The sequence below is a fragment of the Podarcis erhardii genome, assembly GCF_964252035.2.
Source record: "Podarcis erhardii genome assembly, chromosome: 1".
Lineage (NCBI taxonomy): Eukaryota > Metazoa > Chordata > Lepidosauria > Squamata > Lacertidae > Podarcis > Podarcis erhardii.
Window position 1 is genome coordinate 81,041,648 of NC_138497.1, and position 23,184 is coordinate 81,064,831.

General features: G+C 42.2%; 2 protein-coding genes across 8 annotated transcripts; one reads left to right on the top strand and one right to left on the bottom strand.

The window, feature by feature from the left end:
- Positions 1 to 640: 640 nt before the first annotated feature.
- LOC309349547 (secretoglobin family 1D member 2-like) lies at positions 641 to 5,182 on the bottom strand. Its single transcript, XM_081875646.1, has 3 exons — positions 5,024 to 5,182; positions 2,118 to 2,308; positions 641 to 915 (listed from the first exon to the last, which is right to left on the bottom strand). Exons 1-3 carry the CDS (start codon positions 5,076 to 5,078, stop codon positions 868 to 870), a joined length of 294 nt encoding a protein of 97 aa, XP_081731772.1. The 5' UTR covers positions 5,079 to 5,182; the 3' UTR covers positions 641 to 867.
- NLRP6 (NLR family pyrin domain containing 6) lies at positions 2,315 to 22,737 on the top strand. Of its 7 annotated transcripts, none has more exons than XM_081875285.1 (10): positions 2,315 to 4,229; positions 8,716 to 8,827; positions 11,749 to 12,056; positions 12,564 to 12,605; positions 14,008 to 15,664; positions 16,474 to 16,560; positions 17,756 to 17,926; positions 18,449 to 18,619; positions 20,465 to 20,638; positions 22,205 to 22,737. In XM_081875285.1, the coding sequence occupies exons 3-10, from the start codon at positions 11,771 to 11,773 to the stop codon at positions 22,389 to 22,391; spliced, it is 2,775 nt and encodes a 924-aa protein (XP_081731411.1). In that variant the 5' UTR covers positions 2,315 to 4,229; positions 8,716 to 8,827; positions 11,749 to 11,770; the 3' UTR covers positions 22,392 to 22,737. The 7 variants fall into 7 exon arrangements, 6 of the variants coding, with proteins under 6 accessions (XP_081731411.1, XP_081731412.1, XP_081731410.1 ...); XM_081875286.1 differs by having other exon boundaries at positions 8,727 to 8,827; XR_014159879.1 differs by lacking the exons at positions 2,315 to 4,229; positions 8,716 to 8,827 and adding an exon at positions 11,040 to 11,213 and having other exon boundaries at positions 18,553 to 18,619; positions 22,205 to 22,344.
- Positions 22,738 to 23,184: the final 447 nt, after the last annotated feature.

Below are 23,184 nucleotides of genomic sequence, written 5' to 3' on the forward strand. Positions count from 1 at the left end.
AAGTTTTACTCCATTTTTTCTGTTATCGTTTTGGCAGTTTCACTTTCGTGTCCCTTTTCCTCTCTGATAGCATTTTGGTGTTTTGTAACAATAAACCAATTCAGCAATGCATTGGTGACTGCCCCCAGAAACTGTAACACAATGCAACATCCCTGTGGCATATCACAACCCTGGGCCCATGATCTTGAAAATAACATGCATCCATGGTAATGTGTATTCATAAAGATTTAATGTGAACTGTAAAGTTCAAGTGTGACTAATGCATGATCTGGGCCATGTGTCGTCTTAATAATGGTTTGCAGGGATTGGCTGCTCTTGGAAAGCATGAGAGGGAGGGATGGGTAGACATGGCAGGTTGCTGAATGAAAGGAAGGTGGATGGGGAGTGGGGTTGGCTAAAGACAAGTTGGGGAAAAAATCACAAAATGATTTTCAGGCAAGAAAGGCTTTGTCTATTGGAGGGGGGCAACACAAAGCACAACGTATGAACCTAAACCATAAATTAGAAAATCAAAGTTATTAAACTTAATGAATTGTTAGCGTGCACTATGGATACAGACTGGGGTGGAAATCCTGGAAGACATGAGCTGTTATCAGTTGTTTCTTTTTTTAAAAAAAAACAACACTCCAAACTACGCCACTGGTATGCTTTTTGTTTATTAAGGAAAGAAGTGACTAGAAAGAAGCCTGTGAAGAAGATGCCTGATCTTGAAGAGCGGGATCATTTGAGAAAAGAACGGCTTTGAAGCAAATATACGTTTCAGCAGGATGAAGATCGGTGAAAGGGAATCACAATCAACAGCTAGCGTGATCATCATGGGTTCCTGTCCTGGCTGGGGCTGATGGACCGGGAGAATTCCTCAAAGTTTCAGTTTTGCAGCAGTTGTGGCTTTTCACATTCATGCAGGATATTTAACTGGAACAAAGATTGCCAATAGAAAGGTATGCTGTAATTCACATGGAGAATAGGATAAAACCTAATCATATAATCATATCTGTCTCTGATATGGTAGGTCGTGTCTAGGCTGTCCTAATCCAGGGTTAGCCAATGTGGTGCTTGAGGGCACCAGTACCTCCTGTAGTGCCTGCAAAAGGGCTCAGTAAATAGCCCCTCAAAAATCTACAATGCATGAGAGACTGTTTGCTTTTCCTGCACAGTTCCTGTTTGCACTTACTCAACCTCTCCAAGATGGACCATGCGTGCCCCTTTAAACATGCTACATTTCAGTGAATGCCAGGATTAGACACATACCCTCCCATCTGTGCTGAACAGGGGAGAGGTGCAAAGAGCTTCTGTCTGTGAGCAAGTAAAGTAGGGGCGAATATAGGTGATTTTTCCTCCTCCACTGATGGAGATGGCTGATGGGGAGGAGATCTGCACCATTTTGTGTCCTCTCTCTTTTTCTGCTCTTCTACATGTGGCAGCCATTTTATAACTAGAACCCTGTGCTTTCTCAAAATTCTGAATGTGTCCTCTAGCCCAGAATATGCTTCTTTAATGTGGGAGCTTTTACCCTTCACCACCAATCCCCAGGGGCTGGAAACCCTCACTGGCATAGCTGTCAACTTTTCTCTTTACTTGTAAGGAATCCTATTCGGAATAAGGGAATTTCCCTTTAAAAAGGGGAAACGTTGACAGCTATGCTCATTGGTTGTAAAAGATTCTTTCCTAGCAGAGATACACTTTTGGTGCCAATTTTCTAATTTTTAGGCAACAGATGAAGACAGTTTGAATCTTCTGAACTTTTAATGGGTTGCTTTAATTCTTGGTGTTTCTCTGCTTTTATTACAACCTTTTTGCTATCTAATTAAACTTTCTCTGTGTGGTTTTTTTTAATTATCTGACTTTAGTATTTATTATTGAATGAAAAATAAACAATACAGTTAACTCACATAGACACCCAGCCAGCTTATGCTGGAGTCATGATGTGATAAACCGCCATATCTGAACAAGGCCTCAGAGCCTACTTCCACCGAAACATATTGTGTCTCTGGTGACTTGAGGCAATCTGTCATAGCAGTTTTAGACCTTCAAGTCCTCAAATAATGAATGTGCATTTGTGAATTTGCCCCAAACTGTGATTTAAGTGTTGGGTATATGTGTGTGAAAATAATTACCAGCACTTGGCTTTTTGCTATTAGAACGGATTCCGGAAGACCGACTGCACATTGTTTAAGCACAGAAGCAGCTTTCTTCATTTCTTCGGTGGTGGCAAAGCGATCAATTGCTTTCATGTAGTCATCATGCGAGGCGAAAAGGAAGTTTGTGAGGGTATCAACAAGAACGGGGCAAGTTTTCATAGCAGTAGCTGGAAAGGAATGGAAAATGCTTGAAAATTAGATTTTGAGTGAGGAAATCTGAATTGTGATAAAAGTGAGCAGGCTCTGAACCAGTTAAACGTCACATGGCAAAACGCAGGTAGTGTAGCTTTGGCTAGGGTATTCAAGTTAAGCAGAAACTATGAGTGCATGAGTGCATGATAAAAACCAAATATATAACAGATAAAAATATTTTTAATTAATCTGTTACTTTTGTGAATCTGTCAGCTTTCCATTTTCTCACCTGCTAACTTTTTCCCTAGGGTAGTAAATGAAACAGCATGCCAGATTCCATGACCCTGAATGACAAGGATTTTATTATTTCAGTCATGTCCATAAATTGGAACTTGGGGTGGGAGGCCGGGTGTCCAGGACACATTTGATCTTCTATTCCAGAAATAGATCCAGGCACCAGTCTTCTTAACCTCCTCACCATACCACCAAAATCCTCTTGAGACTCTCACACAGAATTCGCCTATTCTTTTTTGGGTGTGCACACATGGCACGATTATGTACATTCAGTACTGGATACAGGTGCCATGTCATCCCTGTCCCAAATTATTCGTTGATCTAAAACACATTCTGCTGGAACAGTTATAATCCGTTCTGCACCAATAATGCACTTCTCAAGCGCTTGCTGCCTACATGCGTACACAGAGAGCACTTTCTCAGGTCTCCTCCTCCTATTGGGGAAGCCCTATGGACATTGCAGGGCTGTGCCACTGGCCCTCATCATATTTAATTTGTCTTTGAATGAAATAGGCAAAATAAGAAACAGTGCAGTCATGTAGCCTCCTCTATATACTAGAATATATCCACAGCATATCAACACACCGGTTTCCATCCCCTCTTTTGAAAGGCTATTATGTGTATACCGTATATACTTGAGTATAAGCCGACTTTTTCAGCACATTTTTTTATGCTGAAAAAGCCTCCCACGGCTTATACTCGAGTGAAGGTCCTTTCGAACTGCTCCTTCCTCCTCCTCCGCCTTTGCCGCTGTTGGCGGCAGAGGAGGAGGAACGAGCAGCCCGAAAACAGCCCTTTCTTCCTCTTGTTCTTCCTCTGTCACTGCTAACACCAGCCTCTGGTGTGGTGAAATGGCTTATACTCGAGTCAATAAGTTTTCCCAGTTTTTTTGTGGTAAAATTAGGTGCCTCGGCTTATATTCGGGTTGGCTTATACTCAAGTATATACGGTATATGATCTGTTCCAACACTGAGTGAAATAGAGAATGTCATTGCACACAAGTTTGAAAACTAGCCCACCTGTGTGTACAGACAACAGGGGCAGTAGCTGCAGCTTGTATGATGTTATTGCATTAAGGTATGTACAATTGCAAACTGCTATGTACAAAAAAAACCAACCCGTGTGGTTTCAAAGACTACATATGTGCACATACTTATTCTTTCCCAACCCTATCTTTTGGGGTCACCCTTGGGGTAGGAGACTTCTAACTTTCTCTCTCTCAGGTAGATTCACTGTAATGATAACAAAAGACTGGAGCTATTTACAGCTCTGCAAGACACTCTCTCTGTTTTGACCAAGTTGTCTTCTAAATAACTCCAGTATTGAGCAGCTGGTGCAGGCTAGCCTTTGCATATAAACATAACAGTCTTACTCAGAATACCTGCGGGGTGAAATACTTTCCCCCCACATATGTCCAAAGAAAACCGTACGAGCAAAAATGATCACATAAGCCCAGATCCATTTACTCACAACACCGGATGCTAATAAGCAATTGTGAATTGTGAGTGGGCAGAGCCATCCTCCTAACACTGGTGTCACTGCATCCTAGCTGGGCGAGGCTAGGATGAGGTAGAGTAGGGAGCGGCAAGGTCAGAGCCGCATGGGTATGGAAGCTCTGGATTGGCTCTGCTGGTGCACCCATCCTGCCACAGAGCTATCAGGGTAAGCTGAAGCAAAGCTGACTTTGGAGGGTGGCTCCATCCAACCATACGGGAGAGAGAGAGAGAGAGAGAGAGAGAGAGAGAGAGAGAGAGAGAGACTGGCCTATGAAATGCATTTGAGGGTAGTGTCAGGGACTGGACTGAGGAGGAATGGTGGGGACCGCCCCACCCTCTTCCTGAACCTTCCCGAGAAGAGGAGGACAGTATAGATTTAGAATAGTGGTTTGCAGAAGGTCATAGTTCAGAGGCTGGAGAGGGGAGAAGCTGGGAAATATTGGGAGAGCAGCAGGAAGAAGAAGCACCAGGGGAGAGACAGCTGACAGACTCAGTGTCTTTAGACAGCATTCCTGACCCCTCCTCTCCCAGGACCTGGCGTGCATTGAGAGTAGGAGAACAGAAAGCACAGAGGCAGAAAGCACAGATCAGCCAGCGCAGGGATGATGTATAATAGGAGAGACGGAAGGGGTGGGACTTTACTTGGAGCAACGCCATTATATGAGAGGCGGCATCCTCCATCTCTCTCTGTGAATATTGAATAAAATACCATGGTAAGAACTTCTTGTTTTACCATTTCTGATTGCCAGCCAGGAGGGTGGGAGATTGGATTCCCTGAAGCCTGACAGCCAGGCAACTTTATACTGCTACTGAAAACTAATTTGAGCAGCAGGATAACAAGGAAAACTGTTTAGTATGAAATTGTCCAGTATGAAACTCTTTCCTATGGAAGCATCCATACTTACCCCAAAAGGCCCATTGAGACTAAAATGTCTTGTTATAAGGGGCTAAGCAACTCACCTGAATAACAGCAAACCAACAGAGTGCCCAGGAGAAACACAGTTGTCTGCTTCATGGTGGAGATGGTTGTCTATTGTGTACCAGATGGCAACAGCAATGGACTTCCTTTGGAAAGTTAAGGACCAGGCTTAAATATATATAGGAGACTGCTGATTTTCCACCCAGCTGAATTTGTGCCAAATTACAGAAATAAATTCTTCAGAAATGTAATTCAAGCCATCTTTGTTCATGAAGTAGGTTCCCAGAGCAGGGGCGAGGGGAAAGTACAACTATAGCTCTTTGATCTTGTTCCCGTGAGAATGAAGTGGCCCATAGAAGCCACTTGTTCCTGTTATGCACAAATGCAAAATGATAAAGGATATTTTGCAAACTGGAGAAGTGAAGCATGTTGTTTCAAGAAGAATGAATTATGTAGGATCACATTAAAATGTAAAAGGAACTGAAAAGCTTATTAGTGCCAAAGAAGTTCATGTCCAGTTCAGGTACGACCAATAACACAGAAACAAGCCTTAATCTCTGTTTTAGATAAAATTTGTCAGTAGTGACAGCTGAAGAAACTATAAAACAACAAAACTGGTTTCGGCAATTTTGGAGAAGCTGGTGTAAAAAGGTAAAGGGACCCCTGACAATTAGGTCCAGTCGTGGACGACTCTGGGGTTGCGGCGCTCATCTCACTTTATTGGCCGAGGGAGCCGGCATACAGCTTCCAGGTCATGTGGCCAGCATGACTAAGCCGCTTCTGGCGAACCAGAGCAGCGCACAGAAACACCGTTTACCTTCCCACCAGAGCAGTACCTGTTTATCTACTTGCACTTTGACGTGCTTTCAGACTGCTAGGTTGGCAGGAGCAGGGACCGAGCAACGGGAGCTCACCCCGTCATGGAGATTCGAACTGCCGACCTTCCGATCAGCAAGTCCTAGGCTCTGTGGTTTAACCCACAGCACCACCCGCGTCCTAACTAGAAGTAGGTGACTTTCTATTAAATATATAAAAACCTTAAATTGTGCTTTTATCCATTAAAAGAATGACCTGGGGACAGACTCCAGCAGTCACTTTTGAATCAGCCAAAATGGTGAGCATTCCAGGGTACAATAATCACAGCTGTTATTAAAAAATTAGGCTAAGTTGTTAAAGTACTGACAGTTACTAGCCAGTAAGGTTAGGTTAAGTGAATCTGGCAATAAACCTTTGGGGTTATAAATTGACATTTCTAGCTCTGTCAAACTCAAATTTCTTCATTTGAAAGGTTACATTGTTCTTAATAGGAATTTGACCAGTTCACTTCTAACCAATAATTCATATTTTCAGTAATTATGAAATTATTAATACTGTTCTAGTGGACCACTGCCCACCATTAAAGGGAAATTAAGATGACTTTAAACAAATAATTTATTGGCACTTGTTCAGTGCTAATTCCTAACGGTATAAGAGCTTAGCACTTAGTGACGGTGTTGGCAGCAAAATGACCTGCCCTTTTAAGATTTGGTTTTGACTTCCCGCCAAATCGTAAACAGTCTTGGTTCAATAACTTTCTGCAACATTTATCTTCTTATTTTAACAAATATTGACAGGGAAATCTACTGAAATGAACAATGGAGTAAACCTTTCCCCCTATAATGCAACAGTATCCACCTGAGAGTTAGGAAGTATGCAGAAAAGATTTTATGGTCTGGTTCATGTACTTACCCAACCCACTTTCCCTCAAGCAAAGAGGACTGATGAGCTGAGTAAATATACAAACTGGCCTCAAATGAACTGACAGGAGTCACCCAATGCTGTGAATGCTGTGATCATGGATGCCTGGGCACCCACAAAGGCCTTCATTGGTGCCCCCAAGCAGGGGCCTCAGACTCAGTGCTTTCAGTAAAAATGTGTGGGGCAGCTTTACTTTTGCTGATAAGGTGCCAGAAGGGAACCTACTGTTCTGGACTGAAAATAACTGGCATGCCTTCTACAAGGCTTGCAATATTCCTCTGATTTCAGGCAAAACTGCAGGCATGACTGAATGGAAGAAGGAAATCCTGAATGAAATGTATGAAACCTGAGAGGTCCCCTCTGCCCATTTTCTAGAAATCTCTTTCTTTGCTGTTATTTAGGAGAGGAAAAGGGGTCATCGGTGACTAACCTAGGACGCTGCCTTGCCTTGGGTTTGCCATCATCCTCCCATGTGTGTGGAGGAGCTGAAATCCAGGCCTCCACACATGGAGAGCCAGAGGGCTGTTTGGAGAAGAACATAAGCAGTAAAGGCAAGAGGCAGGCAGCAATTTGGGGAGAGGGCTTTGGCAACACACTGTTTTCCTTCCCCCTTTCCTGCCTTGTAGCCCAACAAGGACCAATTTGAGTTCCAGTTTTAATACAGCTGTTTTACGCAACATCATTTGAGCTGTTAGAAACAAGATGGCTTGGTTGTGCTTAAAGGTAAAGGGACCCCTGACCATTAGTTCCAGTCGTGGACGACTCTGGGGTTGCGGCGCTCATCTTGCTTTATTGGCCAAGGGAGCTGGCGTACAGCTTCTGGGTCATGTGGCCAGCATGACTAAGCCGCTTCTGGCAAACCAGAGCAGCACATGGAAACGCCGTTTACCTTCCCGCCAGAGCAGTACCTATTTATCTACTTGCACTTTGATGTGCTTTCGAACTGCTAGGTTGGCAGGAGCAGGGACGGAGCAACGGGAGCTCACCCCGTCGCGGGGATTCAAACCGCCAACCTTCTGATCGGCAAGCTCTAGGCTCCCTGGTTGTGCTTAGGTGACTAGCAAATAGAAGCACAGGTGCCACCCAGCAACATGTCACTACACACATTAAAACAACCACCACCCACCCGCAGAATACAGTTCTCTGGGTACACACTTGAGTAGCATGTGGTTTTATGCTCTTCTTTTCCTCTTAGGGTGTTCACACATGGCAGTCTAAAGTGGATTTGATGCATTTTGTGTGTGTATGTTTTACATGTTGTAAACAGAGCATCCAGGTGGAAGCCTGAAGTTTCTGCCTAATTAATTTGGATTTCCTGAATCCATGGACTATTTGATTGGGGGGGGGGAATACCTGTGCTGCACACATGGAGAGTGGAAAAAGAATCTCCCCGTTTCTTTAGCGCCCCCCCCCCCCCGGCTTCTTTTTTGCCTAGGAAAGTTCTCCGGGCAGAAGCAGCAGGACTTGGCTAACGATGTAAACGGTGAATCAATTAACAGCAACATGGCCAGAAAAGAACAGAGCTGGAAGAATTTAGTGGCTCTTGAAACTTCTTTTTTACGCAAAAGTGGTAAATAAATAAAGAATTATTGTTTTTTAATGAAAATTTGGTTCTTTATGGGACATTTTTGAAAGGTTTGCTTTGGTAAGATGTATTGCTGTGCAATTTCACAGACAAAGCACATGCATCTGTGTGCATGCCCAAAAGGACCCCAGGTTCCTGGAACTTTCAGAAGCCAAGAGAGTAATAATTGAGGAGACAACAGGCACCGTGGGAACACACTCCGTTAAGCAATTGCTAAGTCGAAGAAGTAAAATTCACAGAATAGAGAAGTATTTTCTTTTTACTGAAACTGAGCACACACTGGAACAACACTAAACAAGACACACATTCCCTTTTATATCAGTCAGACAGCATTTAGGGCAGTTCAGAAAACAGGAAAGATTTGGGTTTGACAGTTTTGCAACAATCAAGTATGATGCAAATGTTTCCTAGTTCCTCTTCAGGGGGTCTAAGGTAGGAATCTCCTCTGAATGCTCAGAAAGTGGATCCAAGTGAATCCAAGGCATAGCCAGATTTCTTACAGCATTATCCTTGCTAACCAATGGTAAGTACATAATTTTCTTTATTATCTTCCAGTATTTGCCGGTTTTAATCATAGTGTTGTTGAAAGGCCAACTGTCATCTATGAAGTTTGCTATTTGGAAACTTCTTCACAAGCGCCTTAAGAATGAGCTGTACCTATAACTTAATTCCCATATATTTCAGTGGGGCTTTTGCATATGAAGTCCTAACTCTGGTGAAAAGTTTTGCTGCTGTTTTGTTTTTAAATGGAACAGCTACTTTGGCAAAATATCCTGAATGGGATTAAACACTGATAAATGCCTATAGATTTAGATTTACAGATGTTCAAGGTTAAGTATTAGAGTTAAGTATCAATAAATATTCTATTGCCTCACATTGTCATTAGTTTTTGTCTAGGTGAGACAGTTTCTGGAAAAGTAAAGAACACAGATATAGTAGGCATAATGGAAACTTTGTGGAAGGAAGAGAACCAGTGGGACATGGTTAGCTCTCTAAAGACAAACTCCACAGGAGGGACCGGAAAGAGCATACTGGGAGTGGTTTCACACTGTAGGTCAAAGACAACATAGAATCCACCATGTTAGAAATCCCAAAAGGGGTAGATTCCCCCATGGAATCCTTGTGGGTGTTGATATCAAGCCACAAGGGTAATTTAGGACTGGGGGTGTACTATTGTCTGCCTGTCCAAAATCCCCAGGGTGATTGTGAGATGGAGAATGAAATTAGGGAGGCATCTAAAGGAGGAAGTGCTGTAGGCAGCGCTTTTCCTGGGGGTACGCAGGGGTACGCATACCCCTAAACATTTTGTGAATCTAAGTTTGGCCTCATTGAGGGGCAGTATTTCAACATGAGTAGGAAAATGAGAGTACCCCTAAACATTTTTGGGGGGCGGGGGAGCACTGGCTGTAGGAATGGGTGACTTCAGTTACTCTCACACAGGCTGAGTAGGTGTGGGTTCCAGTAATGACAAAGATATAACATTTCTAGATATCCTAAATGACTTAGACCAGTGGTTCCCAATTAGCTAAGTACTGTGCCCTCTCCCGCCTCCCCCCCCCCCCATTTTTCAAAAGCCAAGCCATGGACCCCTTTTGAAAATGTTGATATCTCTATGGTAGTTTTTGTTATGTGGATGGTGCCACAGACCCCTTGGGTGGGTTACGCAATTGGAAACCGCTGCCCTAGACAATTGGTCATGAAACTGTCCAGAGGGGCAATGACTCTGGGCCCCAGTGGGGTAGCACCCAGGGCCTGATGCAAGATGTAAGTGTAAATGAACCAATTACTGGACAATTGCTAAGGAAGTTGAAAGGCAATGGCAGTGCTTTTCTTCTAGAAGAAAATTTGCAGGTGCTCATCATGTACAGTGGTACCTCGGGTTGAGAACTTAATTAGTTCTGGAGGTCTGTTCTTAACCTGAAACTGTTCTTAACCTGAGGTACCACTTTAGCTAATGGGGCCTCCCGCTGCCACCGCACGATTTCTGTTCTCATCCTGAAGCAAAATTCTTAACCCGATGTACTATTTCTGGGTTAGCGGAGTCTGTAACCTGAAGTGTCTGTAACCTGTAACTGTAGTTGTTATAGTAAGTGCCATACTTTTAAACAGGCCCTGGACCTCTGTGCTGCCCTGACAGTATCAGATGCCCCATCTTGAGTGAGTGAGGGCGCAGTGCAGATATGGAAAAAGTAGGCACTGAGCACCTCAGTCACCTTAATGTTGTTTATAGTACCTAGCTCATTTTCCCATTGAGTTATGAGCCGCCCTACAGTGTTCTACAATGTTCTCATTATGTTTCATATACTTAACAGACATGGCTCTTTATTTTTATGTTTCCATTGTTTAATTATACTTTGGTTTCAGCAGGGGGTTGTTGCTTGTCTTGTTTTGTCTCTGCATTGCGGACTTGTGCGCGGCAGGTTGGAGGCCACTGGGGAGGGAGGAAGGGGGGTGGGAAGTATAAATGCAGTAAAGAAAGACACTGAATTAGGATTGAAATGGGTGGGCCACGAGCACCTCTTGATTAATGCCAATTGTCCAGATTATAGAGGAACTAACCACAAGCCATGCCGAAGACAGAGGTCTGTCCATGGCAGGGACACACTCCCAGGTCACACCTGCTCTGCCTTTCAAGTTGGCAGAAACAGGCTTGCACAGCACAGTGGGATGCAGTGAACTCCCCAGACCCCACTGGGGAACATTGCCAGCAGGGCTTATACCTCATAAATCCTGGTTTTCCCCTGCCTGAACCTCCTCACAGCCCATGGAGGGCTACGAGGAGTGACCACCATTGACTCGTGATGTGAACTGAAACCTCTAAGGCCATTACTTATGTCAGCCAGCTGTGCAGCCGATCCTCAGCACCCTGGCACTCTGGTGGCCACAACTACCGCTACTGCTTGAAGACTGTAAGCAGTTTTTCTTGCATCATTGTCCTGCTGATGTTCTTAGTTAAAACATCTTCCTTTAAATTTCCTGTTTCTATTCTATTTTTAAACATTTTAAAAAACTACATTGTGTCAGAGCTGGGTACAGCCTTCGTAGTAGCCCCTTTCACTTCCTTGCAGTGTTTAACGCATTTTCAAACGCCACAATCCTCATTAGTTGTGTAAGAAGCAGCGTTCAAGGCAGAGGTATGCAACTTTGGAGCAGTTTGTGAGCACTGCATTTTATAAACTGATTCATATTAAAATAAACATTCCAAAAAATAACTCTGATGTCTCAAAACTAACAGAGAGAGTGCACACATAGACAAGTATACATGCACACATTAGTATAGAGTGAGTTTCCCCAGTCTGAGGGTGTACTATGGCACTTGCCATAGTCAAGCGACCTGGATATGCAGCCATTTGTTTTCCTTTCTGTAGGCAACTAATTGCATCCACCATGTTTATTTTAAATTTCCCTTTTAAAGTCGTACTTTGCTTCTTCTTTATATTTCAGTTTAGTTCTTTGATGCTTAACGATGGGAAACAAAAGCAGCCGAATCAGTGACCTTCTCTTACTTGTGCTCGATGACCTTTCTCAGGAAGACTTCAAAAGGTTTAAAGACAAGCTCTCCTATTCAGACCTCGAAGGAAAGCGTTTCATAATTCCCCGAAGTCGGCTAGAGAACGCGGACAGGGTAGATACCAAGAATCTCCTGCTCAAGTGTTATGGTGGAGATGACGCAATAGATGTAACCATACAAGTGCTCTCGGATATTAATCAGAAACAGTCTGCTGCTAAACTCAGAAAAGAGAAAGAGAAAGGTAAAGGACTCTGAGAAAACCTGCAACTCATTTCCCTCCATGCATCTCCAGCTGGACCAAAAATAGCCATGGACAAGCTGTGCTTAGCACAGGTGATCCAACTAGCTCTACTTACGACTTCTGTCCAGAGTGCAAGTATCTTCTAGAAAAGAGTTATGAAATTATTATGTACAAAGAGTTTACACTTATCGAGTCTGGCAAACTTGCTCAGAATTATCTATTACAGCACACCACTGCAATGGTTGCAACATTGAATTTGTATGTGAGAAACTCAGTTGGATTCAACTATTACATTTGGGGAATACACTGTCTTTTAGCCTAAGCTGGGGGGGGGGGCAGAGAAAGGAAGAAACTCCAGATGCTTGAAGAAATATTTGTTGCAAGCCCAATGCATTTTGGGATAATCCTTCTTTGGGACACCAGATGTCCCCCTGTGAATAATATACATGGGTCAGATTACACTAAACTAAACAGGTCTTCTAAGAACAATTTCAATTCTCCTTTCAGGTTTGGTGTCCGGTCAGAAAGCACTGGAGATATCACCAAAAGGTACATAAAACCCACAGCAGGTCATTCTTCTTATCAAAGCCTTAGAAGTTTGGGTTTAACACCTTAGCAAATCTGATTCATTTGAAAGTATTTTGAGAGAGCTGCTGAGTGCACATGATTTTGGGTGTTGGATCTGGGTGGTTGCTATTCCATTAAAGTAGTGAACATGGTCTTGAACTATATATATACAGGGCAGCAGCACTCCTTTCTATGGAAATGATCTAGAGTCCTGTTTGCATTTGGAGGGTAGAGTGCTGAGGCCTTCCTCCCTGTGTACAAGCAGACCATAGAAATATAAGGGCAGGGCAGGCCTTCTCTGAACCAAAGCAAAAGCCCACCTAATCTAGCAGTCCATTTCAATAATGGGTCACACCCTTGCCACATCTACATGCAGCCTCTCAGGACTTGCCTGCCTGCCACTGCAATCCAGGTAAACAAGGCATCTAACCCCACCTTCTAGCCCTGTACAGAGACTCCAGCCACAGTAAAGTATTAGGGCTGGAGTGGAGAATCTATAGCCCTCCAGATGATGGATCACAATTCCCATCATCCCTGACAATTAACTGTGCTGGCAACAGCATCAGGAAGGTAATATGTTGGCAATTCCTTTGTTAGGGCTTGAGCGCTCAAGCGTCTTGGATCTGAGTCCAGTATCTAGCCCAGCATCCACGGGCCTCAGTAGGGTCCCAATTTGTTTTCAACCTGCCCCACACCTGACATCATATGTGATGTCAGGTGTGGGACAGGCACAGATGCAGCTACAAAGGAATAATCAAGAACTTAATGTTCCTGAGTAGCTGACATTCCTGAGTAGTTGATCAGTGATTACAGGGAGGCTCTTCAAAATCTGTTTTAATTCAAACCACTTCATCCAAATGGAGCATTTTACCTCTGCGGATGTCTGTGTCTGCAGAGGAGAGGGGGAACTCCATTTGCAGGAAGCCCAAACCAAGATCAAAACTCTACTCCTGGGAACTATATCATTAAATATTTCGTTTGCATTGTGGTGAATACAGCACATATCATGGGCTGTCCCTTGAGTCCACTAGATGACATCGTAAGGGATCATTGCCTTAGGAGAGCGAGAAAAATTCTCAGGGAAGACTCACACCCCGGCCAGCACCTCTTTGTACTTCTATATCTCCTGCCCGAGGGTAGAAGATTAATCAGCCATACCAACAGGCTAAAAAACAGTTTCTATCCATGGGCTGTTAGGCTGTTGAACGGAAAATAACATAGAGAAATTGACTTGTGAGGTGGTGTGTTGTTCGATAAGAGATTGAGTGTTTGGGGGGAAGGCTCGTTTAATTTCATTGTACACAAGTTGTACAATGACAATAAAGGTATTATTAGTATTGTTGTTTCATGTACTCTCCCCCAGTGCTTTCTTTCTTGTTATTAGATTACAGGATTAAATACAGAGAATATGTATGGGAAGAATATCAAGTAATTCAAGACAAAAATGCCCTCCTTGGTCAATGGGTGAATCTAAACAGAAGATACACCCAACTCTTGATCATTCAGAAACATTGCCTGCTGGAAGAGAAGCAGCATGAAATTATGTCCACAGGAAGGAAACATGCCAACATGATGGGCAAGCAAGCCAGTCCAGGTAGTATTGCGACTTTATTTGATCCCGATGATAACAGAGTGAACCCTAGAACTGTCGTGCTCCAAGGGCCTGCTGGGATAGGAAAAACAATGACAGCGAGGAAGATTATGTTGGACTGGGCAGTTGGCAAACTCTACCAAGGCAAGTTTGATTATGCATTCTACATAAACTGCAGAGAAATTAACTTGATGACTGAACAGCAGAGTCTAATTGATTTAATCTTTTGGAACTGTCCTGAGAGAAATGCTCCCCTGCAAGATATTTTTGCAAACCCAGAGAGGCTCCTGTTCATAATCGACGGTCTTGATGAACTGAAATTTTCCTTAGAATCCAATGAGGAACATCTGTGTTTCGATCCTAGTCAAAAGAAGCCGGTGAAAGTTGTACTGAGAAGTTTAGTCAGGAAAAGCATTCTTCCCAAATCATATTTAATCATCACTACAAGGCCAATTGCTCTGGAGCAACTGCAGAAGTGTCTGAAGTATCCCCGCTACATAGAGATCCTGGGGTTTTCTGAGAAGGACAGGGAAGAGTATTTCCACAAGTATTTTGGGAATGAGAGGCAAGCGGTACAAGCTTTTGGGGTTGTGAAAGCAAATGAGATGCTCTTCACCATGTGCTTTGTCCCCATTGTGTGTTGGATCATCTGCACTGTGATGAAGCAACAGATGGATAGAGGAGAAGATCTTGTGCAGACTTCAAAAACAACTACCTGTGTATACATGTTTTATTTAACTAGCTTACTCAGAGATCACAGTCCAGCGTTGGAAAGAGGTAAACAGAAACATTTCCAAAACCTTTGTCTCTTAGCCAGAGAAGGAGTCTTGACGAGGAAAATACTCTTTGAGGATGATGACCTCCAAAAACATGGCTTAAAGGAGGCTGACATCCGGTCACTCTTCCTTCACAAGAAACTTTTCCAGCAAGATATTGATTGCCAATCTGCCTACAGCTTCATCCACTTAAGTTTCCAAGAGTTTTTTGCGGCCTTGTCCTACGTGCTAGAGGAAATACCAGAAATGGCCGACAAATCAGATTGTTGTTATGAAGACGTGAGAAAGTTGCTAAAAGATTTTGGAGAGGGTGGAAATGAGTACTTAGTGTTGACAGTCCGCTTTCTGTTTGGTCTTTTAAATGAGAAAAGTAGGAAAACCATAGAGAAAAGTTTAGGTTGCAAGATTTGTTCAGAAACAAAACAAGTGCTTTTGGACTGGATCGAAGCTGAGGTGGCATCAAAGAGCTGTCAAAAGCAATCTGAGATATTCTGTTGCTTATATGAAATTCAAGAAGAAGAGTTTGTGGGAAGAGCAATGGATTGTATCCCTGAGATTAAGCTGTATGATAACTGCCTAGGGAACGCATTCAACTCTGTGGTTATTTCATTTTGCCTGAGACACTGTCGTAAAGAACAGTCCTTCCATCTTGGATATCTACTTTTTTTGTCAAGGTATGTGAACCCATCAGAAGACACTGTTCAGATCAGTTCAGGGTTTTTGTTTTTAGCTAAAGTGCAAACCAAAACTTTGGTCCATTTAATTATGCCCTTTCCTGGGATATTCTGACCACTATGGCCCATGCAATGGCAACCTCATAGTTAGATTATGATCAAATATATAGGTGGTTTTAAAAAAATCAATTAAGAAAAGGTGTAATTCTCTGAAAGCCAAATAATGTTCCAGATTTAAGATTCTATGTTGTAAGTAGGTTTGTTCAAGGGTACTAGAGCATGGGTAGCAGTGAATCTAGGGCACAGATTTTTCCAAAGAGCCCATTTTGCTAAGCCAGGGCACAAAAAAAATTAGTTGCTAAAGCTCAAACTGAATGCAACAAACACGTATTTGCAAACATTTATATTGTACCTGTTCATTCATGGCCATCACTCCCTTTTGGGCATATACTTGGTGGCAAACCCAGCTTTGCTGGTGCATACTTCATGAAAGAGTCCTAGTTTTGGTTATCAAGGGAAAGTTTCACTCAATGTGAATTTGACTTTTCATATTCTAAAATGTGCCTTTCTGTTGCTTATGGCTATGCCAACCTCTTTCAGAAGTGATTTCACCCAGAATGAGCACATATGTCAGCATTTATCCTCTAGGGCTACAAATTACTCTTGATCAACAATCTTGTCTCTGTGCCCTGGAGGAGTTGTGTAAAACACACCCTACAACTTCACAGGTCATGACGCAACGCTGTCTGCTGCAGCTGTATGATCCAATTGCATAGCATATCCAACACACAGTTTTCTATTTTGTTTAGCTTATATTTTAATGGAAGAGTGGATGAAAACCTGCCTCTCCTATTTGAAGGACTGAAGGATCCAAGGTGCAACGTAAGAGAGATCTGGTAGGTAAGAACTTTTGTTCTTTCATGTCCTGTGCAACTCTGCCTTAGTTCATCTCACGCAGCTTTCCGTTGGCATGCCCAGGGCCCAGATGCCCTCAGCCCTGTCGGGGGCTCAGCCAAATGCCCGAGGGCACAAACTGGGTAGGGACTGGGAGGGCTGTGCACACTACTCCCACCCCAGCATCTCTCCACATGACTGTATGGAGATTCTAAGCCTGTTCAGCTGGAAGCCTCCTCAGGATCTGGAAGCTTGTATTACTAGGGTTCCCACCTTTCAGTATGTTCTGCTGAATGCAATTGGAATGTCCCTTCAGCCCTTCATCTTCAACTGACAGAGTCTGAGACTGGAGGGAGGCATTGAAGGTGGTGTACATGGCTCTCTATTTTACACCATTAAGGCAGGAAATAAATGCAATTTTAAAAATATATATGAGACCATATAGAAGTCTAGGGTTGCTGTAGACAACTGTTACCTTGGATATAAATAGTTTTTCTTAGGTTTGCAGCTTTAGGTTATTTAAAGTAGCATCCATTGTAAAGGACTTTTTATTGTTTGGAGATAGCAGCAGCCAACTTTTTGGACAAATGTGCAGCAAGTCAAATCTAGAGGACTGGAAGGTGTGACATTCTGGTATATGAAGGCAGTGGGAAGTTGGAGTAGAAGAGTCTTTTGAGGAGGGAGGGGGAAAGCCAGCTCCCTGCAGCTGCCCCCTCTCTGGCTAATGGATAGGGCTATGCAGCCTGGCCTTTTCCCTTGATGTGCAAGGAGATTCTGTTGATGATCACATGAATAGTTAAAGTCACTACTGAAGTGAGTAGACTGCATTTCCAAAGCTGATTTTAAAAAGGAGAAGTCTGTTATCAGGGGCCGCCAATCAATGTCAAACTAGTTAAAAGTCAAAAGTATAGGCGTGGGCCTTAGTATGATTCACTTCCTGTTGGCACCCATCTGTCTCGGGTGACAGTGGAGGAGTGTACTTTTGGGGGTGAGGTCAAGCTGTTGGATGGTTGCAGTGCCTGCTGTGGCGGTAGAGACCAATGCAGAAGAGACGTGCTTTGTTGCAGCAGATGAAGGCATCCAGTTGCGCTGCTGCACCATGTTATTTCTTCTCTCTGGCTCCTAGTCTAAAATCTTATCCCAAAGAAGTTGCAAAGAGTTGGGAAAGGGAAGACTGACTCCCTATTTCTTCCTCAGTTTTAAGCGATGTAATCTCAGAGCTGCTTCCTTTGAGATTCTTACCTCTGTCCTCACCATGAATCAACACATCAGAGAATTCAACTTACAGCAAAGCGACCTAGGAGAAGTGGGAGTGATCAAACTCTGTCAAGCACTCAAGCATCCCAACTGCAAACTGCAGACACTGAGGTGAGTGCTCATAGGTGCTTTTTATCAAAAGGGCAGAACCTGGGTTACACTTGCCAGGGTTGCTATCCAAAATGGCCACCTTGTGCCAAAGGATACCCAGCCTGCTTGGAAGACATAATTGTAGTCTGTGATGCTCTGCCCCTGAGTCCTGACACTGCAAATCTCCATGCCACTGATCTATATTTCTGAGTCACTGGAAGGTAAGTGGATAGTCAATGTGATGTTAAACTCAGTGATTGGAATAAGAAATAAATTAAAACACATTAGTAAATATGTATACTGTTATATAAGTATTTGGCATAGCAACCACATCTAGAATATTGTTCACTGTGCTAGTCAGCCCATCTCTAATGCACTTTCTGAGGACAAAGGAAACAAAGCACTACAGATAAGGAAAATGCCAAAGATAATGGGACTTCTACTTTGGTTTTTTTTAAAAAAATGTGACCTACTTTTGAAACACAGTCAACTTACTGAATACATTGTCATCATTAATTCCTCTTGAACACTTAAACCTTTCAGATTACGTTGCTGTAACCTCAGCCCCAAGTCATGTGAGAAACTAGCCTCTATTGTTCCTAAAAACCAGAACCTGAGAATGCTTTATTTGGACTTTAACAATATAGGGGATGCTGGACTAATAGAGCTCTGCCAAATGTTGGTGCATCCAGACTGCCAACTGCAGGTACTCAGGTAAGTGACCAATGGCTTATTGCAATCATAGGCAAATTGTGGCTCTCCATGTACTGTTGGGCTTCAACTCCCATCAGCAGTGGCTAGCATGACCAATGCCCAGGGATGTAGGAGTTGTAGTCCAACAGCTTCTGGAGGCCACAGCCTCCCACTGGCTTTTAAAAAAAAACTTAGCATCATCTGAATTGCCTGGCTCGGTATAGATTTTCTCCTAAGCACAGTACACATTGCCCCAACTCAATTTTGACAAAAATAGCAAATATTACTAAATAAATTGTTTGTTGCCTGAAATTAATGCTACTGAAGATTTTTGATGATACACTGTAAATGTATTGTCAAAAGAATTGGTCTTCTATACGATGGCAGCATGAAATAGTAATTGCAACTCAATAGAAAACAGCCCAACTCTTACACTGGACACTTGGTACTGCTCACTCTGGAATATAGCTGTAATGGAGAAAATCACACATCATTTGAGTGTTTGTCAAAGACTAGGACCTCCAGACACTTGATTTGGCCTTCCTAGGACATAATACAGCAGAACCATATAGAGACTATCTTAGCTGTCTCTTAGTGTAGACCCAAGTCAGCAAGCCTGAGCTTCTACAGCCACCACCTGCCCTGGCAGGATTGGCAGCAACAGGTATGTTCAATGCTTGAGATTTCATTCTCTTGTTAATTATGCTGTTTTAAATGTGCATTTTGTATTTGACTTCCTTTAGTTATGTTTTCTTTTGAAATGTTTAAGTTTTTGTTGTTGTTGTTTGTTATTGTTAAATATGCATCCTGTTGTTGACCTTTGTAATGCTTTATTTTGACATCTTTAGGTAATATTTTAGTATCCTGTTAATTATGTTGTTTTGAATGTATACTTTATATTTGACTTTCTCCAGTAATGCTTTATCTGATGTTTTAATGTGTTGCAAACCAGATTGTTTTCTTTAAAATATAAAGTGGTATAGAAATGAAATGAATAATTAACTATCAGAGACAATACACCCCATCAGCAGGCTCAAATTTCTAAGCAGACTCGCTTTGCAGATGGCATAAATGTCATATTCCCTTATAACAAAGAGACAGCACATTGGGGGCAAGATTCTGCTACATCTCTTCTTCCTAACAGGCTAGTTGAGAAGGTGCAGTAGTAGTTCTGTCAACATGGCACCATTTAATCAGGTAGCCTAGCGCAGTGTTTTTCAACCTTTTTTGGGCAAAGGCACGCTTGTTTCATGAAAAAAATCACGAGGCACACCACCATTAGAAAATGTTAAAAAATTTAACTCTGTGTCTATATTGACTATATATATAGTAATTCTCTTGAATAGGAATCAAATAAACACAAAGAAAGTATTTTATAATTACTTTATTATGAAATAGTAAGTAAACAGAAATATGAAAAATTATAAAATACTTTATTTTTAAATCTTTTGAATTTTTCAATTTTTCCCACGGCACACCAGGCAACATCTCGCGGCACACTAGTGTGCCACGGAACAGTGGTTGAAAAACACTGGCCTAGCGTAATCATGACTGTGGCAAACCAGGGAGAGGTGCACATCTTGCAAGCAGAGACATTTCCATCATAAGCCACCACTGATAGGGAATGTCAGCCAAACTAGTCAGATTGGGAAATGGATGCAAAGTCTCAAATCTTGGGTGGGGGCTGTCCTCAATGAGTACATAAAGTGACCTTTCTTCTACAGGACTCATTTTATTTTCGTTGCAATAAGTTATAGACCCTGCAAAGGCAGATATTGTAAAAATATTCTGCCGCTGGACTTAAAGCCTGTTAAAGCTACTTCCATGTAAATAACTTTGTAATGGATTTTTCATCTCTTTAAACAGCTTGCTTGGTTGCAATCTCACTGCTGCTTGCTGTGTGAATCTTGCTTCTGTTCTCTGTAAAAACCAGTCCCTGCTAGAGCTGGCTCTAGGCCATAATGAAGAAATGGGAGAGGCTGGCGTGCAGCTCTTATGCGAAGGCCTTCAACATCCAAACTGCAAAATAGTTTCGCTAAGGTACTTGTTTCAAAGTATTTGAAATATCATAGGGATGTTAAAAGCAAATTGAACAGTGATGGGAACCTTTGACAAAGTGGCTCATAACTACATTGGGAATAAGATACTAATTATCAGCTGTACACAGAGTTTGGATAAGAATTGCTTCCAACAGATTTTAGGAGATTTGGGGCATGGTGCCATCAGTATGGTAAAGCACCCAGCTCTATTTGTCCATAGTATCAGGAGAACAATGCAGATCCTGGCCATACCTGGACACTGTGGTGGTCTGAATGGGAGAAAAGAAACCAAGCTTGAATGGAGAGGCTGTGGGTGAATGGTTTGTGTCTGAAAACGTAGACCAGTTGCCTTAGACAAAGTTGCACTCTCCATAAATGAGCAGATATAATCTGGTGTACTTTTGGATCAACATTTTTCATCAAACTGCAGTTAGCAATCATGCTATTATGCTTTTATACGTGTTGGCAGCCTCCCAGGATGGCTGGGGCAACCCAGCCAGATGGGCAGGGTATAAATAATAAAATTACTACTACTACTGCATTCTGCACTAACAAGATTGACACCCTGTCATCATATTACATTTCTGTTTGGAGAGCTGTACTGGCTGCTACTTTATTACTGGGGCAGATTGTAAGTACAGTGGTACCTCGCAAGACGAATGCCTCGTAAGACGAAAAACTCGCAAAACGAAAGAGTTTTTCGTTTTTTGAGTTGCTTTGCAAGACGGATTTCCCTATGGGCTTGCTTCGCAAGACGAAAACGTCTTGCAAGTTCGTTTCCTTTGTCTTGCAAGTTTGTTTCCTTTTTCTTAAAACCGTGCATTCACTTCGAGGAGCAACTCATAGCACGCGGTGTGGTAGCCTTTTTTGAGGTTTTTGAAGACTTTGGTGATTTTTGAAGCTTTTCCAAAGTCCGTGCTTCGCAAGACGAAAAAACTCGCGGAATGAATTAATTTTGTCTTGCGAGGCACCACTGTATATGAAGCCCTCAAGAACTCGGAACCATTTTCTTGAAGGATTTTAACATGTATTTTTATTGTTATTCCTTAACTGATTCTGTTACTGCATTTTATGTTCATTTGTTTTTAACACTTGATTTTTAAGTGACTAGTTTCAAGGAAACCATTACAGTGGGAAGAGCGATCATCTTGGATATCTTTGCAGACATTTTGGGGGGAGGGGGAGGGTCTCACATTTAGATAGCAAAGGTGGACTAAATACTAATAATAATAATAATAATAATAATAATAATAATAATAATAATAATAGAGTTGGAAGGGACCCCGAGGGTCATCTAGTCCAACCCCCTGCAATTCAGGAATTTTGCCCACAGCCATCCCTGGGTGGGCTAGAACCACCAGCCTTCGGGTTGGTAGCCAGACGAACTGATCCATAGGCCAATAGCTTATGAGAAGCTTCCTTACAATAGAAGCAAATCAGTCAAAACTTCAGTTAGAAGAATGCAAAGTTATCTAGGACAACTGTCCTTCTGAGAGTTATTTGCAATAGATTTTGACCTTGGAGGTTTTCATTTACAGCAACCATTTCCTTATGAACTTTTATCTAGGTTGGATTCATGTGGACTGACAGAGGCATGTTGGGAAGCCTTTTTGGCAGCTCTCAAAACAAACCAGTCTCTGCGAGAGCTTGATCTACAAAATAACGATGATTTGAAGAGGTACCTGGAAGCTGATAAACGAAGCAGGATTAGAAAATTGAAGCAGCATAACTTTAGAATACAAATAAGCTTATAGGCCTACAACATGGGGAAGGTGGGTTTGCTTTTTTCTAATAAAGTTAATTAATGGTTGTCTAATCTGTTAAAATGGTAGTTTGATTATCTGTATTTGATTTAAATTTTGTTTAGAGATTTATGATTAGTATATGGGCACATGTTCACATTTCTTCAACCTTGTTTCCTAAAAGAAAAAAGCAGCTTTTTCATTGCTGCTGGTGACAAACAGAATTCTCCTTTCCAGTCAGTTGTCTTCTCCATCTTTAGCCTCATGCAGCAAGAAAATCTCAATTATCATTAAATACATAAGTGTGATCATATTTACAAAAAGGTGTAATTAAATTGTGACACAGGAAAGCTAAAAAGGAGTACGTCTAGAATTTACATCAATTCCACATCAGTTTCTTCTGATAAGATAACCTGTTCTTCATTCCACCTTTTCAATTTTTTACTTTTTCAGGTTCTTTTAAAATAGTAACAAGGCCTTGGACAGAATGCAATAATGACTGTCAAAATTTGTCAAGTGGAACTTATGTAGATAATAATCTCCTTTGGGAAATGCCTCAGAGCATCATCTATCATGGTATCAGCAGCTTGATTCTATCTAGCTTGGGCCATTAGACTTAGGGAGTTTCCTTTAAATTATAAACTGGCATTCAGAGATCTGAACCTATAATTCCTCACTCTCAGCATGACATATTAACTACTATACCACGTAGACTCTTCCTAGCAATTCAGTAAGTTAAATATAGGCCAAATGATTTTCACTCATCCTTGCCAATTTCAGCTGGCAATCTGTACTCTCTTCTCCC